The sequence below is a fragment of the Xenopus tropicalis genome, chromosome 1, assembly GCF_000004195.4.
Source record: "Xenopus tropicalis strain Nigerian chromosome 1, UCB_Xtro_10.0, whole genome shotgun sequence".
Lineage (NCBI taxonomy): Eukaryota > Metazoa > Chordata > Amphibia > Anura > Pipidae > Xenopus > Xenopus tropicalis.
In genome coordinates, this window is record NC_030677.2 from 24,468,604 (window position 1) to 24,485,518 (window position 16,915).

The following is a 16,915-nucleotide window of genomic DNA, read 5'->3' on the forward strand; positions in this document are numbered from 1 at the left end:
CTCCTTATATTTTACATTAGGGGGTACAATATTCTCCATATATTTGACAATAGGGGTCATATGAAAACTCTAAAAAAAACTAGACCACAGTGTCTAGACTTGCCCTATCCTATGGGAGACTTTATTTGATCCCTCCCCCTAAATGAGTTATTTATCTTTAAAATAACTTCTAGCATGAAGTAGACATTGATATCTGAGGCAATTTGCAACTGGTTTTCATTTTTTATTCTTTGTTTATTTTCAAGTTATTTAGCTTTTTGTTGAGCTGCTTTTCAGTTTAGAATTGCAGAAACTATCTGGTTGCTAGGGTCTTGTTTACCCTAGCAACCAGTGAGTGGGTTTGAATGAAAGACTGGAATATGAATAAGAGGGGGCTGAATATAAAGATAAGAAAAAAATGAACAATAAAGATAAAATAAAAAGATGTAGCAGTCGAAGGCAAATAATTTAAAAACTACCCCTTTGCACAACGGAAAAACATCTCATTCTAAGCAATTTCCCAATGTACATTCATTACACATTTTCAGTGGTTTTAATTTGATTTCTAAATGAAATTGCTACTGAAAGCAGTATTTGTCTGACTGTAAATATTCTCTGCTGGTTCTAATTTCAGAAACAATGTAGCCAGTGCCAGCTGATTAACAGAACCAGGGGGCGGGGGAATTTACCAAAGTGGAGTAAACTACAAGCCACCGGGGGCCCTAGGCTCAGGGGCCCCGCACCCTAAGGTGCCCCGCCGGATGCGCCCCCCACCGCAATCTCTTAATCCACCCCTCATGGGGTTTTCTCCAGCTTTTTAGCATTAAACAGTCAGCGACAAATCTCCTTGTGTGCCAGTACCCTAAAAACAACAATTTTGGGTGCAGTTCCCCTTAGACAGAGTGCATTTCTACAATGCAGTCTCCTCAACCTTAATGATTTGTTTGTTTCTACAATGGTAATTAAAATAAGACACAGAATTAGTTGTTCTAGACATAGAACTTCCTGCCTTCATTTGGGTCCCTGGAGTAAAAAAAAAAATTAATAAATGAGTTTTGGCTTAATGTCTAGTCGTCTTGCTCATTCTAATGATGGATTAATTGCCATGGCTACCTTTGATGATTGCTCTAATCCTGGGTTATTCTTTATCCATCTAACACAAATCATAAGGGAGCTGACAGCCAGAACAGCAGCTTCATAATAAATTCAATTAAAGGGCAAGTACACATTAGAAATGGGCAGTAACCTGAATGTGCTTATTGTGCATTTTTTGTTTGTGCCCAATGGCAAATGCTTTCAAATATATTACCCCTTTCCTTATCACTCTCATAGGCAGTGCTTAGGGATAACACATTCTGAAGGGCCCCATTCCTATAAAGTAGTACAGTCCAACAGCTGGGAGTTGTAGATCCTCAACAAATCAAAGTCAGAAGCAAGGCCATAACTGGGGACCCTATTCATGTAAATGGCAGGGGCAGGGACAGGGAACCACAGAACATGGGCAGGAATGGAGGTGGCAGGTTCACGGCTTTATTCTGGGGCAAAAGGCCATCTTTGCCCATGGGGTTTCCTCCCCTATAGTAGGGGCCATGATCAGACATGGAGGGGAGCATTCCTAAAATAGGTGGCATTTAGGTAAAGTGGCATAACACATAGTAAGCAGTCTGGTTTTTCCTTTTATTCATCTTCATCACTGATCGGTTGCTATTGGATATAACGCCAAAGTAAAATGACAGGTGTGTGCAAATTACCCCCCCCCCATCATATGCAACCCCTGTAACTCATATTGCAATAACAAGTCTATGGTATACCCCCTTCCAGGGGCGGGCCAAGCCGACCGGGCGCCCTAGGCAACCCGGTTGGCCAACTCTGCCCACCTCCCCGCCCCCCTGAACGGGCGGGGCGATTAGATCGGTCATTGCCTCCGCCGCTAATGACAAGAGGCGTAGGCAATGACAAAGTAGCACTAGGGGTAGGCAGGAGAGGTTCCTGTCTGGCGCCCCTCAATCGTTGCGCCCTAGGCAGCTGCCTCTTCTTCCTACCCCTAGTTCCGGCCCTGCCCCCTTCTAAACCCTTGACTCCCCAGGGAGGAGAAAGAAAGGACATAAAACTAGGGACGCATTTTGGGATCCGGCCGAAGCCTGAATCCATTGTAAAAGATTCGGATGAATACCAAACTAAATCCAAATCCTGATTTGCAATGGAAGGGCCAAAGAGGACTGTGTTTTTATGATGAAAAGTTATCAGATTCAGTTCTCTCTGCCTATGGGGGGCAGAATAACCCTTGTTTAACTTGAGGGCAATGAATGGGGTGGAAGCATTCACAAAAGTGGAGTTGGGTGCAACTGGAGTAAGAAATATTATTTCAGTTAAATTGTTCAAAGATCGTCAAATTCCCCAAAGTCTGACTCCACCTCATGAATACGGTAGTTTTGTGCACTTTGGTGTTAAGGTGCCCATACACGTTAAGATCCGCTTGCTTGGTGAGGTCGCCAAGAGAGCGGATCTTTTCCCGATATCCCCACCTACGGGTGAGCGATATCGGGAAAATGGCGCCAAACGATCGACTTATAATGGGAGCAATGGGCGCAGTCGGTTCAAGGACCGCATCAACGAGCCGATGTGGCCCACGATCCGACTAAGGCTGATGCCACACGTGGCGTTTTTACGCTGCGTATTTTCTAATTCTCTCGGCGGCTGAAAAACGCCCGATATCATCATCCATAGAAATAGCTTGAAAAGACGCGAAGCAAACCACACAATGCGGAAATACTCTAGAAAACGCCTAAGCACGGATTTTTCAAGCGTTGGCTGAAATACGCCAGTACTTGCAAAGCAAGCTATTCCTATGGATACGCAAAGGCAGCTGCCAGACCTAGCGGAAATACGCTGCGTTTTTTGCTATTTCGCACTATTAGCACCATGGCAACAGGATTTGCTTACGTCACCAGTACTAGGCTGAAAAACGCCATGTGTGGCTTGTGCAGCGTTTTTAGGCTGAGAAAAAACGCCGCGTAAAAACGCCACGTGTGGCATCAGCCTAAATCTTTTAACAGGAACGAGGGGCCTGCCCGACTGATATCTGGACTGAAATTGGGCAGACATCGGGCAGGCCCCTCGTTCCTGCCCCTACACGGGCCGGAAATCAATATAACACAATCAGCCCGTGTACGGGCACCTTTAGAATGATGATTTTTTTTCATTACTAAAAAATAAAAATTTGGGTGGAAATCCCCCTTTAAAAAAAGCAATAATCAGTGTTATTTCTTGAGCTGAACAGAGGAAATGAAATTAAAAGCAAGTTTCAGTTTCCAGCCTGCTCCTTAGGCAATCATGTGATCAAGACACAGATAAACCCCCCCAGCATAAGGGCAAAGACACATGGAGCAGCTACCAGGCCCAGATTAGTGGGACACAGATTTCAGCTGCACCTATACTCTGCTCACATACGGAGCACTGGGTACTGGGCGCACAGAAAGCGTATGTGTTCTCCGTATGTGAGCTAAATGAATGCGCAAGCGCGTGACCCTGAGTGGGGCGGGTAATTACGGCAGCCTCTGGGCAGAGTAATTAGAAATCCAGCATTGGCAGCTACTTGTCAAAGCTACCTAAGGCTGATGCCAGAAATACCCTGCCTCTACTAAGGGCAAAGACATGCAGCAATTAGGCACTGCAGCTTTTTAAAAAGTTGGTTGTGGCGACTAAACGCAGCGACTTTCCCGCCACTGGGTAAAGTACAAGTTGCTCCAACTTATCGCCTGTGCGGATTCCGTGTGGATTAGTTGCTGCAAATTTTTCAAAACTTGCTGCTACTAATTGCAGCATGTCTTTGCTCTAAAACACATGTAGAGACAATTATCAGTAAATAATCAGCATTGTCTATTTTTGTAGCTGTGACAAGTAGCTGCTACTAGTAGCTCCGTGTGTCTTCGCCCTAAGAGCAGTGACACACAGGGAGATTAGTCGCCGCGCAACAAATCTTCGTTGTCACGGGAGACTAATCTCCCTGCAATGCCATCCCTCCGGCTAGAAGGTAAATCGCCGGTGGGATGGCATACCCGTCGCTGCAGTGTCCCGCAGTCACCCGAAATTTCCTCTCAAGACAACTTCGGCAAATCGAGGTGCCGCGTATGCCATCCCACTGGCGATTTACATTCTAGCCGGTGGAATGGCATTGCGGGGAGATTAGTCGCCCGCAACAACAGACTAATCTCCCGGTGTACCCCTGCCCAAAACCTTTGGAAAGTGAGGGGATTGTTCATACAGGGCTCATTATCTATAATTAAACTAACTCTGCCGATTGTGGTGGGTTAGTAAATGGAAAAAAGGCAGAACATAAATTTACTATGTGTCCAAGTTTAAAAACTGAAGTGGCGGCTGCAAGTTGCATGCGATTTAGAAGTTGCAGCAGCGGCCAAAAAGCACCTTGAGTAATGTGTGAATGATGGAAAGCAACAAACGGGTAAATTCCAGTCTGCTATTGGGGGGGGGGGCTATTAACTCTTCCAGATCCAGAGCAAGCACCTTGCCGGTGAGACGCAGGGGGAAGCTTCTGAGGCGCTGACATGGGGGGAAGGAGGCGGCAGCTCGGTGTGTGGGGAGGGAGGGCTGAGCAGGAGGAGGAGGGCCACACACACAGGGAGGAAGCGCCTCCCTTCCAGGAACAAGCTGCAGCACCTGCCGCTAGGAGAGGAGGGAGAGGAGGGCTCAATCGTACGCTGGGACCCCTGGGGCAGGTGAGGGAGCTCTGGGCAGGGGCGGCAGGGCCCTAGGGATGGGATGGGGGGTAAGTACCATTATCAGGTGGGACAGGGGGGGTTTTCTGTTCGTAGGGAGCGAGTGTGTGAGCGGGGTGTGGAGCAGCCCAAGGTGAGGGCTCACACTGGTAGGCTTGGGCTGGGCTCTGTGCCAGGGCTTGGGGGCAGGGAGAGGCCCTGCTGCTGGGCACAGTGTAGGGGAGAAGGGGGCAACTTGTGCGTTGGCTGCAGGTGTTTGTGGGGGGCACTTGTAACTTCTGAGCAGCCTGCATTCCTGAGGGGCCTCACAGGGGGCGCCACTGCCCGGAGCACATGACAAGAGCATGCTTAGTATTACTCTATAATCCCATTATTATTATTATTGCTTCTCATGCAGCCCTGGGGGGAATGCTGGGACTTGTAGTGCAATAGAGCAGCAGGCTACACTGCCCCTGTGATTGCTGGGGTGTGATTATTGAGGTCAGGGCAACTTTTCCTCTTAGTGAGTCAGCCAGCTAGGGATTATGTTGCATTAAGTCATTCTAATTAACTTCTATTATATCTCAGTTCCACCTCTGCCTTGTGTGCACATTTCAATAAAGTTTTTTCTTAAAGGGCCCCACTTTATTTTCGTTTAACCCACAAATTCTACCCCCCCTTATAATTGGAAGAGGACAAGGGCACCTTTTGAATGGTTTGGTGGGTAACCTTGTAGATAGCAGTCCCTTTGCCACTTGTTTGCTTATGCCAATGCATTGGCTGGTGTGTGGGCACCTAGTAACCCTTTCAGCGCAGCAGCATTCTGATGCAATATGTGGGATGTAACAGCATTTTGGTAACTTCTGTTTCGCTCTCCCTTCCCCTTTTGTAAAAAAGCTCTCGAAGAAGTTCAGCTCAACCGGCCCATCATGGCGCGGACACCCCTCTGCCCTGCAGTCTCGCGCTTCCTGTAGACTTGGCAGCCTGCTGCTGGCTATGTCCCAAGCACAACATGAACCCCAACAGAATGGCGGCCTCCACAGCCCAGGTAAGAAAGGGACTTTGGGCCCCCCCCGGTATATGACTGGTTAACCCTTACTTGCTTGGGGGGTATAGAAAGAACGAGTGTAGCGGCACGAGTGTCTGGAAACCACGTATCCGAAGCTGCATCCTGTGTGGGCAGATACAGGGCGAATAGGAGACGGCTTGAACAGAAAGATAAAAATGAAATGACATTTAAACCCTTACAGTTGGTCTGTGTTTGGGGCCACAGTAGGACGGCTAATGATTCCCAAAAAGGAGCAAATGTTCCAGATCGCTGCTGCTTTTCCTATTGATGTTTGGCCCTGGAAAATGCAACTCTACTTCCCAAATGGAAAGTGAAGAGGGCGACAGGTTCTGTGAGAGTCGTTGCTTAATGAAAGTGTGTTTGTCAGTGTTACTCAATGTGTTGACACATAGGAACCGCTATTTTATTGCCTGCACTGCATTTCATTTCCTTCCACACACCCGGAAGATTGTATGTTTCTCGTAGGCGGCTGTGCCTACCCTGTGCCTTGGTTTGTTTTTGCCACCTGCTATGTTTTCATTAGGTTTGGTGCATTTGGATAATGGCCTCTATATATAAAACTTTATATATAAACTGTATATAGCTGGGTATCTATGCAGGCAGCCATTTTTCCTGCACTAGATGCACATTTTTGGGCAAGTTTCATAGGGACAACAAGGTCCATAAAGGCCTTTTTTTCAGCCTGAGGTGTGTAAAGCAGGTCCACTAGATAGAGCAAGGGCCTGCCTACTTGCACTTGGTCTTTCTTTCATCCATTGTGGCTTTTGAATTGCTGCTGCATCTTTCTAATTTGAATCTAAAAGATCTGGTTGCTAGGGTCCTGCTTAACCTAGTAACGGCTTTGGTGACAGACTGGAAGATGAATAGCCTGGAAAAAAAAAGTGAAGGGTAACAAAGAGACAGAACTTGCTGGAGGTCCTGGTCACAGGGAGAGAATGAACCACATGAGATTTGCCCCATCTCCATATACCTATGGGGGCTTTTCCTCATTGGATTTGTAATCTGTGCCACGCTGCATATTTTACTGGTTTTGCACAGCACATTAACGGTTAAAAACTATGGCGTAAAGAGTTTTTCCCCCCCCAAATGTTTCAGTGGCATAGTCAGGATGCTTTGAGCAGTGCCGTTTGCTCCATGTTTGTTTTATTGTTGCACAGTATCAGTTGTGTACAGCAGTGCTGACGTTCTGTGGCTGACAATAGGTTGGCGAGATTGACAATAGCCACGCGTCCATCACGTTCATCCCTTTGCGTATGTAAATCCGAGCTGATTTCTAGATAGGTTGCTATCCAGCTTTCCTGCATGCAAGACTATATTACTCTGGTGATGCCAGACAAACAAGTCTTTCAAGCTTTTGGGCATGTCGGGAGCTATAATAACCCCGTGTGTCCCTAGCAGCGCAGTCCCGCCATAACCCACGCTTGCTGTTAGCTTCCCGAATTCAGCTCTTCATCTGGCAAGGGAGGGAACCTTGGGTGCATATACCTGCACATATCATATACACCTGTATGCATATATACCTGCACATATCATATACACCTGTATGCATATATACCTGCACATATCATATACACCTGTATGCATATATACCTGCACATATCATATACACCTGTATGCATATATACCTGCACATATCACATACACCTGTATGCATATATACCTGCACATATCACATACACCTGTATGCATATATACCTGCACATATCACATACACCTGTATGCATATATACCTGCACATATCACATACACCTGTGTGCATATATACCTGCACATATCACATACACCTGTATGCATATATACCTGCACATATCACATACACCTGTATGCATATATACCTGCACATATCACATACACCTGTATGCATATATACCTGCACATATCACATACACCTGTATGCATATATACCTGCACATATCACATATACCTGTATGCATATATACCTGCACATATCATATACACCTGTATGAATTTCTGCATGTACATATATACACCTGCACATATCATATACACCTGTATGCAGTTATGAGTGTACATATCATATATACCAGTATCATAACATGCACTTAATTGTCATTAAGCTTTAGTGCCAGCGTTTGTAGCTGCTGTTGCTGTGCAGGGACAGTTTGTGAATTCCAACAACAGATGAGTTAATTCATCCTAGAATCCCCTATGAATGTTAATCCACAGGAGCCAGGGCAGTTCTTATTGGTGAGGGGCCTGGGGCAATGGGGCATGCTGCCAATTGTGGCACACTCATATATGCTCCCAGTAGCAGGGTGCTACTTGAGTGAGGGGCCCTGGGCAGGTGTGCTCACTCTCTATGAGCAGTCTGACAGGAACTGGCAACCCACCCGCAAGGTAAATGTTGGTACTAATGGGCATAAGTCAGGCATTTACTGTTCTTATATGGTAGTGCCCTTTATTAAAATGGGCAGGCAGTCGGCAGGCACTTCAGTGTGTACAACCTGAAACTTCAGTATGGCTACCCTGTAATGGGGATAGTGCACCTTTTACATTTTTATTCAGTATAATGCTGACTGCGTCATTGCTCCAGACTAAGTTAGCAGCCCTATTGTTCCATACTTAATACAGGAACCACATGGCATTTTAAGTTGCAGAAAAGAGACACGTCATAAAAAGTCATATACTGTATAAGAAACAAAAAAGCTAAAGTGCAGCTGAAATGCTTGCATTGGGTCCATCTAAAACATACTGATTATTGCAACATTAAACTTCCCCTTTAAATGGCTTATAACCCAAGCTAAGCCTTCCAATAAACAGTTAAATCTGAGTCATGGCAGCCTTGCATGTTGCGCACACACCTGGCTGATCTATAATTCATAAGGAAACCTGTGGTGATCTACAAGTGGGAACACGCCGGAGCTGCTTGGCTTTAATTGTAGCCAAAAGCAGGCGAGCAAGCCCTTCAGTATCTTTGTGGGGGCCCTGGTAGTGGAAATACAGGCTCTTGTTTGTTTACAAACAGCTCTGCCTGATAGTCTCATTGAGTTTGCACAATAAACAGAATGCTAATGTTCCTTTATATGTAACCTGCCGGGTTTTAGGGTGAAGACACACTGAGCTCCTAGTAGCAGCTATTTGTCACGGCTACAATGCTCATTGTTTACTGATAATTGTCTCTGCGTGTGTTCTAGCAGACGCAATTCTCAGAACTGTCTATGGCAGGAGATTTTCCCGCATTTAGTAGCCATGACAAGTAGCTGCTACTAAGCTGCTCCATGTGTCTCCTAAACACCATAAAATCCCCTGCCATAGACAATACTGATTATTGCTTCTGCTGGAACACACGCAGAGACACATCAGTAAATGATCAGCATTGCCTATTTTTGTAGCTGCTACTAGTAGCTCTGTGTATCTTCACCCTTAGTGGCCAAGACAAGTAGCTGCTACTAAGTAAAGGTCCCCATACACGGGCCAATTTTAGCTGCCGATATCGGCCCCTTAGACCGATTCGGCAGCTAATCGGCCTGTGTATGGGGACTACCGACGGGCCTGCCCGACCGATATCTTGCCTGAAATAGGCCAGATATCGATCGGGCAGGTTAGAAAATCTAGTCGGATCAGGAACCGCATCGGCTCGTTGATGCGGTCCCCGGACTGACTTTGCCTATACCGGCTAAACGATCGAATTAGCCTGGATTCTCCCGATATCGCCCACCCGTAGGTGGGGGATATCGGGAGAAGATCTGCTCACTTGGCGACATCGCCAAGCGAACAGATCTTAAGGTGTATGGGCACCTCAACTCTGTGTGTCTTCACCTTTAAGGTTAGAACTCACAGAGTGGTTCAGTCAACTGTGATAGATCTCTGCTATCGTGGGCCACAAACCTCTCCGAAAAGGCTTTCCATCGACAACAATAGGAGTTGCTGGTGGATAGCCCTTCGCATCGCTTTGTTTGTGGATTTAACAGAGGTAAAGTTGCTATGCTGCCTGCTTCTAGCAATAAGGATCACAGCACACACGGCCTCTTTTGGTGAATGCGTCCCATGCCCCTGGACATCAACTTTAATGTAAATCTGCCTGCTGCTTGCTACTAAAGGATACTTTCATCCTTAAATCTACCCCATAATTAGGCATTTGTTATTGAGTGCTTGAGTGCTATGAGAGCAGCATGGGATCCATAAGGATTGCTGACAAACCATGAGTCAGTGCTCGGCGTCCTTGCTCCCGGTGCCACAGGCAATGAGAAGTGATGGGCTCTGCCAGAGACAACACGGAAATAACAAAGAAACAAGATTACACTTTCCACTTACAGATTCATTACTAGGCGAGGGATCTGAGCAAACAGTCAGCACGGCGGCATTGCTTTAAAATGGCATTCTGAGGGCAGGAGCCATGTCAGCTGGCAGAATGGGTAGCAATGCAGTGGCTGAAAAGATAAAAAAAACCCCGAACAGTATTGGCATCATTTTAGCTTTTATTTTCATTGATGGTTTAAAGTAGAACTGAAAGCTACATGCTATGGCACAGGTGTAAATACTGGCTACTTGGGTCACTGACCCCCATTTAAAAGCTAAAAGGAGTTAGAAGAAGGCAAATAATTCAAAAACTAAAGTTGACAATTCTTTAAGTTAACTTATAGGTGACCCCCCTTTAAAGGTCATATGGCCACAGATGTTTATGGTGGGTAAAATGGCTAAAAGGTACTTGTCTTCAAGCACCTTTGTTCATTACATGCTTAGGTTCCGCCTGGTTAGCTGCAAGGGATATGTTTTGAATTGGAGGCAGAAGGGTTGCCACTAATGGGATCATTTTAATTTCCAGCACTGATCTGCCCTGCCCTGAATCCTGTGCCCAACCTGAACCTAATATACCACTCCACCCCCATCCTTCTAAATAGAAGGAAGGGAAGTGCACATTGGGTAGAACCTAAATATTTGCTATCTGATAATGCACAATAGTGCACTAGTCACGCTGGCTTATATCCAAGAAACCAGATCCCTTTCAGACACTGCAGAAGTGGACTGGACTTTAAAATACTTAAATGGCAGCTTAGTGGGAAAGGGTGTGCGTGTGTATGTCATTTTTAGTAGTATGTCCATAACATAACAGTATGGTAGGGTTAAGAGTTCTTTTGGCCCCATAAGTGAAAAGTCATGCAGAGCATAGCATTGTGAGTTGTGTTTATAAGCATAGCCACTGTCTGGTGTCATAATGCCCCTTGGATGTGTGTTCTTTGCTCCTGAATAGACTTTGGGTAACCAATACTGTGTTTATGTCTTCTAGTTACGTCCTGGTCTAACATGAATAAAGACGTTCCAACCAACATTAGAAACTTAGGGTTCATTGAAGTCCAGGACATTAGCATCGAGAGTGAAATTCCTGCCCTTGGAAAATGGAATCTAAAAGGTGCTCCGTCTTTCGGACCGACGGAATTCCGGCCCAGTCATCATTTTGCTGCCAGCGGCGGGAGTCCCGCGGTGTCTTCTGTGGATTCCAGAATCCCCACGCTGGAAATTGCACCCCCAGAACCTGTACAGACCTTACGACCAAACTCTAGCGCTGCTGCACATGAGCGAGTTTTTCAGAACTCCAAGACAATCTCAGGTAGTAATGGACCTCAGTCTTTGAGTAGCACAGAACCAGACCACGTTGTCTGGAAAGCCTCCACCCTTCCCAGATCCGGATACGACACCGCAAAGCTGTACAGCCCGACGTCCCTCAACAGAAGTGACGACGTTTCGGACTGTAGCATCTCCAGCCTCAGCACAGACTTTTCCACCACGCTGTCCGTGAGTAACGAGGACATTGTGGATTTTGTAGTAACGAGCAATTCAAGTGCAATTGTCGCATTGGAGAATGACGAAACGCATTTTTCCGAAGTGACGCTGAACTCCACAAAAGACAACAGTACTGATGGCATTCAGGAAAGTTTCGCTCAGGAGGCGGAAGTGGACAAAAAGCTGAAGATATTTGGATCGCTTAGTAATCTCTTTAACAAGTAAGTTAATGGGGTTTTTCTACTTTAATTTGTGGTCCTGTTTCCTGTAGGGTGATGGACTAGGCCAGTGATCCCCAACTAGTGGCTCAGGGGCAACATGTTGCTCACCAACCCCTTGGGTGTTACTTCCAGTGGCCTCAAAGCATTTTCTTATATTATTCCTGGCTTGGAGACAAGCTTAGGTTGCATTAAAACCAGGTGTATTGCCAAACAGAATCTCCTGTAGGCTGCCAGTTCACATAGGGGCTACCAAATAGCCAATCAGAGCCCCTATTTGTAGCCCCAGGGACATTTTGCTTGTGTAAAAAAATAAGGGTAGAAACCTAAAACTGGGTCCCTTTGAGGTATAGGTCGAGTCTTCAAGACTCCCTTTAATACAGGTATGGGATCCCTTATCCGGAAACCAATTTTTTGTTCAGCTCTCACCAACTTTATGGGTCTTTTTTTGGTAAAGCCTGGACTTCTTTTTGTGGCAGTCTGGGTCTTCTGCTTATGTATAAATATATGTAGGCTGTGTGTGTGTGTATGTACAGACACTAACACACAGGTTTGTGTATACTATTGTGTGTGTATATATTATATGTATATTTCTGGTTTCCCCAGTTTGATCTATAATAAATCTTCAGTCTCACTGGTATGTCCCACCATTGGGGAATCACTGCTGTATGTGATATCCAGTTCCAAATTAACACTGTTTGTTACATATTAGCTTGGTTTCTGATTGGTCCAAATCGTGAGGATCCCTGTTGTTCAGATGTGAGTTGCCTCTTACTTGAGGTGGTTGTTCTAAAATGCAGCGCTCAGTAGTGGGGAACACAAAGCAACACATGCCATAAGTTGTGAGCATAACATAAAGCAGTGTTTTTCAACCTTTTTTGGGCAAAGGCACACTTGTTTCATGAAAAAAATCACGAGGCACACCACCATTAGAAAATGTTAAAAAATTTAACTCTGTGCCCAGCAGCAGTGCCCCCCTAGTACATTGGTGCCCAGCAGCAGTGCCCCCCTAGTACATTGGTGCCAAGAGCAGTGCCCCCCTAGTACATTGGTGCCCAGCAGCAGTGCCCCCCTAGTACATTGGTGCCAAGAGCAGTGCCCCCCTAGTACATTGGTGCCCAGCAGCAGTGCCCCCCTAGTACATTGGTGCCAAAAGCAGTGCCCCCCTAGTACATTGGTGCCCTGCCTACGGCACACCAGGCAACACTAGTGTGCCGCGGAACAGTGGTTGAAAAACGCTGACATAAAGTACTGCACTGCGAACACACTACCCAGCTTTCTCTTTAGATTAGTGTTTGGTGGCCTGGTTATTATAGAACAGTTATTTCATAGAGAGAGGCCTGTGTAGATCTTGGATGACTTTTGGGCTATAAAAAAAAAATTTTTTTCCTTTGGGTAGTTGGGCAGCCCTACTTGATACAGTATAATACCAGTCAAAGATACCAGTTGGAGTTGTTCTTGTTTTTTTTGTATCATAAACCCAAACACAACACTCTACGTTCGCCTTCTCTGCACTCTCACAGCACTGAGAGGGTTAATCCATGGCCGAATGGCACGGTGCAAGCCATAATCCGATTACTGTGCATCAGCCGTGCCTCTGAGCATGTGACTCGCTGGCTTCATACAGCTTTGGGCCTGTTCCAATTTCTGTTCCCCTACAGTACAAATATGTTCTTTAGCCAGGAGTGTGTGTTGTAGTGAAGGGCAGGTTTGCTGAGCTAACACTGGAAAAGAAAGGGAAATGGCAAATTATTAAGCTAACAAGATTTTTAATTAGTGTGGCAGGAACCCACTGTATACTGAATATGATGATTAACAGACGCTGCCTGCATTGTTTTTGCATTCGGTAGAACCTTCCATGCTCCTTATGTCATACTGATTACTATAAGAAAGTTCATATTTAAAGGCGATGACACATGGAGCTACTTAGTAGCAGCTACTTGTCACAGCTACTAAATGCTAAAAAATCCCCTACCATAGACAATACTGAGAATTGCCTCTGCTAAAACACACATAGAGACAATTATCAGTAAATGATCAGCATTGTCTATTTTTGTAGCCGTGACAAGTAGCTGCTACTAGTAGCACTGTGTGTCTTCACCCTAAAGGGACAAGTAACACCAAAACATTTTTCTTTATATTTTTATTTGTCCCACGCCTGTGAATATATTTCTTGAAGGCCTAACAATCAAATCACATTGACGGGTGGAGGCCATCAGGGTGAAAACCGCATCAATAAGCTGATGTGCCTCTTGCCCCGACGAGATTTTTAGACCTGCCTGATCGGCATCTGAGTTGTTGGGCAGATATTGTTAGGGTAGGCCTGTCTGAGGGCCCCATACTCGGTGGCCTGTTGTCAGCTATTATTGGCCACCTTAAGGCTGATGCCATACAGGGTGAATTCTCAACCTGCGGATAAACATCGCCAGCGCTGTACCTGCAGTCGGAGTCATTGTGTCGGCCTGAATACAGGCACATGAAGTGTATCCAGTTTTGCGCCCAGTTTGGCACCCAGCCCGATGCAATGGCTCTGGGTACATGTGCAACCAAAAGCTTTTTTGAGCATAGCAGGTCAAGAGCATTTGCAAAAGCAGGCATATTTTCAGGCCAACCTCAGCTCTGCTCTGTGTACCTGCACTCAAGTGGAAGCTGTACTTTTCAGTGCAGATACATGGAACATTGCACGGGAGTGGATCCAGTTCTCTCCACCTGAAGAAGAAACGCAGGCTAAGAGACACATAGCAAGTGCCCAAGTTCTAAAGCTGGCCATATAGTTACAATTTTTATTTACTTAATAACTGATTTCTGTGCGATCCAACAAAAAGGAAAGTCTTTTTGCATTTTACTGGCAATAGATTAGCCACATTAGTGCCACCTAGAAAACTATATTTATTCTGCAGAAAGCATTACCATACCTGAGTAAATGGCCCTAGAACCCTCCTCTGTTTGTTTAAGATAGCAGCTGCCATTTTAGCTTGGTCTCGGTAGCTTCAGTGCTGCAGCTCTAGTTGTTTGTAGCTCGGATCACACATTCTGATGGGAGAAGGAGTGAATTCTTATGGGAGGGGGAGCAAAAAAAAGGGAGAGAGGAGAGAGCTGCGCAGACTCATGCCCCAAACCTAAAGGAGCCCTAAAGGAAAGAAAGTCTGATACTGAAGAACATGTTTACACAAAAGAAGACAAGAAATTCTGGTTGTTTTTTTTTTTTTTTTTTGATAGAGGACTCTGTTCTGTGAGTGCTTATGGCTGTATTTACATAGACCTTTCTGATAAAGCTTACTTAAGGTGGCCATACACGCACCGATATTATCGTACGAAACCTCGTTTCGTACGATAATCGGTGCGTGTATGGTATGTCAGCGAGCCGACCGATGTCGCAGGAAGCTGCTGAAATCGGTCGGCTCGTCGATCGGCCAGGTTAGAAAATTTTGATCGGGCGCCATAGAAGGCGCCTGACCAAAATTCTCCCTTCAGAGCTGAATCGGCAGAAGGAGGTAGAAATCCTATTGTTTCTACCTCCTTACCTGCCGATTCAGCCCTGAATGGTGTGTGGCGGATCTGACGATGTTTCGTGCGACCGATGGTCGTACGAAACATCGTCGGATCGCCACGTGTATGGCCAGCTTTAGTTTTTACATTTTCTTCTCCTTTAAGGTATTGCACTTAGGGTAATGACCCACGGGGAAATTAGTCGCCCACGATAAATCTCTGCTATAGCGGGCAACTAATCTATTGCTGGTGGAAAGGCGAGAGAGAGATTAGTCGCCCGCTATAGCAGAGAACTATTGTGGGTGATTAAAGCTCTCTGTTGGACATTAAGGTCTTCTAGCCTTAAGGTGGCCATACAAGGGCAAATTTCAGTTACCAATTCGGGTCCTTCAGACCGATTCGGCAGCTTACCTGCCCGTGTATGGGCACCCCCGATGGGCCTACTCAACAGATATCTGGTCTAAAATTTGCCAGATCTTGATCAAGCGGGTTTAACTTTCCCATCGCATTGGGGGCCACATTGACTGGTTGATATGGCCCTCAGTCCGACAGGCCATATACCCACCGTTTCAAACACCGTCGGTGGGCATATCGGGAGACGATCCACTCGTTTGGTGACCTTGCCCAAAGAGCAGATCACTCAGTGTATTGTATGTATGTATGTATGTGTTGGTGCAGACTCCTGAATACCATCTGCTAATCGGTGATTTAGTACTGAAACCATTTGTATTCTAAGCATCTGTTATCTGCTAAGCAAAGGGGACCCTACAGCCCTATTGAACCCTGAATGGCACCCCCCCCCCCCCCCCCCCCCCGGCTGCATAGAGATGTATTTACATAAACCACACTGGAGCTTCTAAAACACACTTTTATGTACAGTGCATGTTAATTGCACATTATATGTAAATACATATAACTTCCTTTTATCTTGCACAGACTGTAATGACCAACAGTGGCCTCTAGTGGCCAAATTCTGCTGGAAGACTTGAGGTGGCCACTCACATTCAGAGTTTAGTTTTCTTTGGATGTTGATTGTACGTTTAAATGCAAAGATCTAAAACTAACTTCAGAATTAAATTGTAGGATAAATCTCTAAAAATAACATATCTGAGGAGGTTCTGTAATAAAATACATTGGCAGACAACAATCATATGAAAATGGCGTCCCAGAATTGCATTGTAGGTCACCAAAGGATATCGTCAATACATGCATAAATTTTATCGTTATCCAATCAAAACTTTCTAACCTGTTCTAACCAATTGACTAGATGATTGCCATGGTAGGAAAATTATTGGGACAATAATTCTAAGCCCGTGCACTGTCTGGGAATCGTACGAAAAATAATTTATTAAGTTTATACCAGTGCGTGTATGGCCAGCTTTATTTGGGTTGCCTCTTCCTATGTCTCTGTGGCCCCACACATGTCCTTGCTTGCTGTTGGACCGTGTCAGTGGCGTCATGGCTGCTCAGCATATTGGAGCTATGTTGCGGAGAAGCACTAGGAGTGGTACCAGGAATGTCATTATATATGAAATTTATTATTATTATTTATTATTATTATTATTAATAACCCAAAGCAAGCAAGTCACATACAGAGTGATCTTTGATCTGGGGCAGTCCACCTCTTGAACTACAGCTCCCAGCAGCCCCTGCAAGGTGATGCTGGATATTGCAGACTGTTAGACTATTACAACCGGTCAGAG

At 45.5% G+C, this 16,915-nt stretch overlaps 1 protein-coding gene across 3 annotated transcripts in view; it reads left to right on the top strand.

Moving 5' to 3' along the window:
* Positions 1-4,476: 4,476 nt before the first annotated feature.
* The window catches only part of tbc1d14 (TBC1 domain family member 14), a 54,733-nt gene continuing 42,294 nt past the window's right edge, over positions 4,477-16,915 (top strand). Inside the window, exons 1-3 of one of the 3 annotated variants that reach the window (XM_004911250.4) lie at positions 4,477-4,510; positions 5,592-5,742; positions 11,012-11,726. In XM_004911250.4, the coding sequence (XP_004911307.1) occupies positions 5,691-5,742; positions 11,012-11,726 (767 nt within the window). In that variant the 5' untranslated portion in view covers positions 4,477-4,510; positions 5,592-5,690. The other 2 variants (XM_004911248.3, XM_002938265.5) reach the window with 2 other exon arrangements.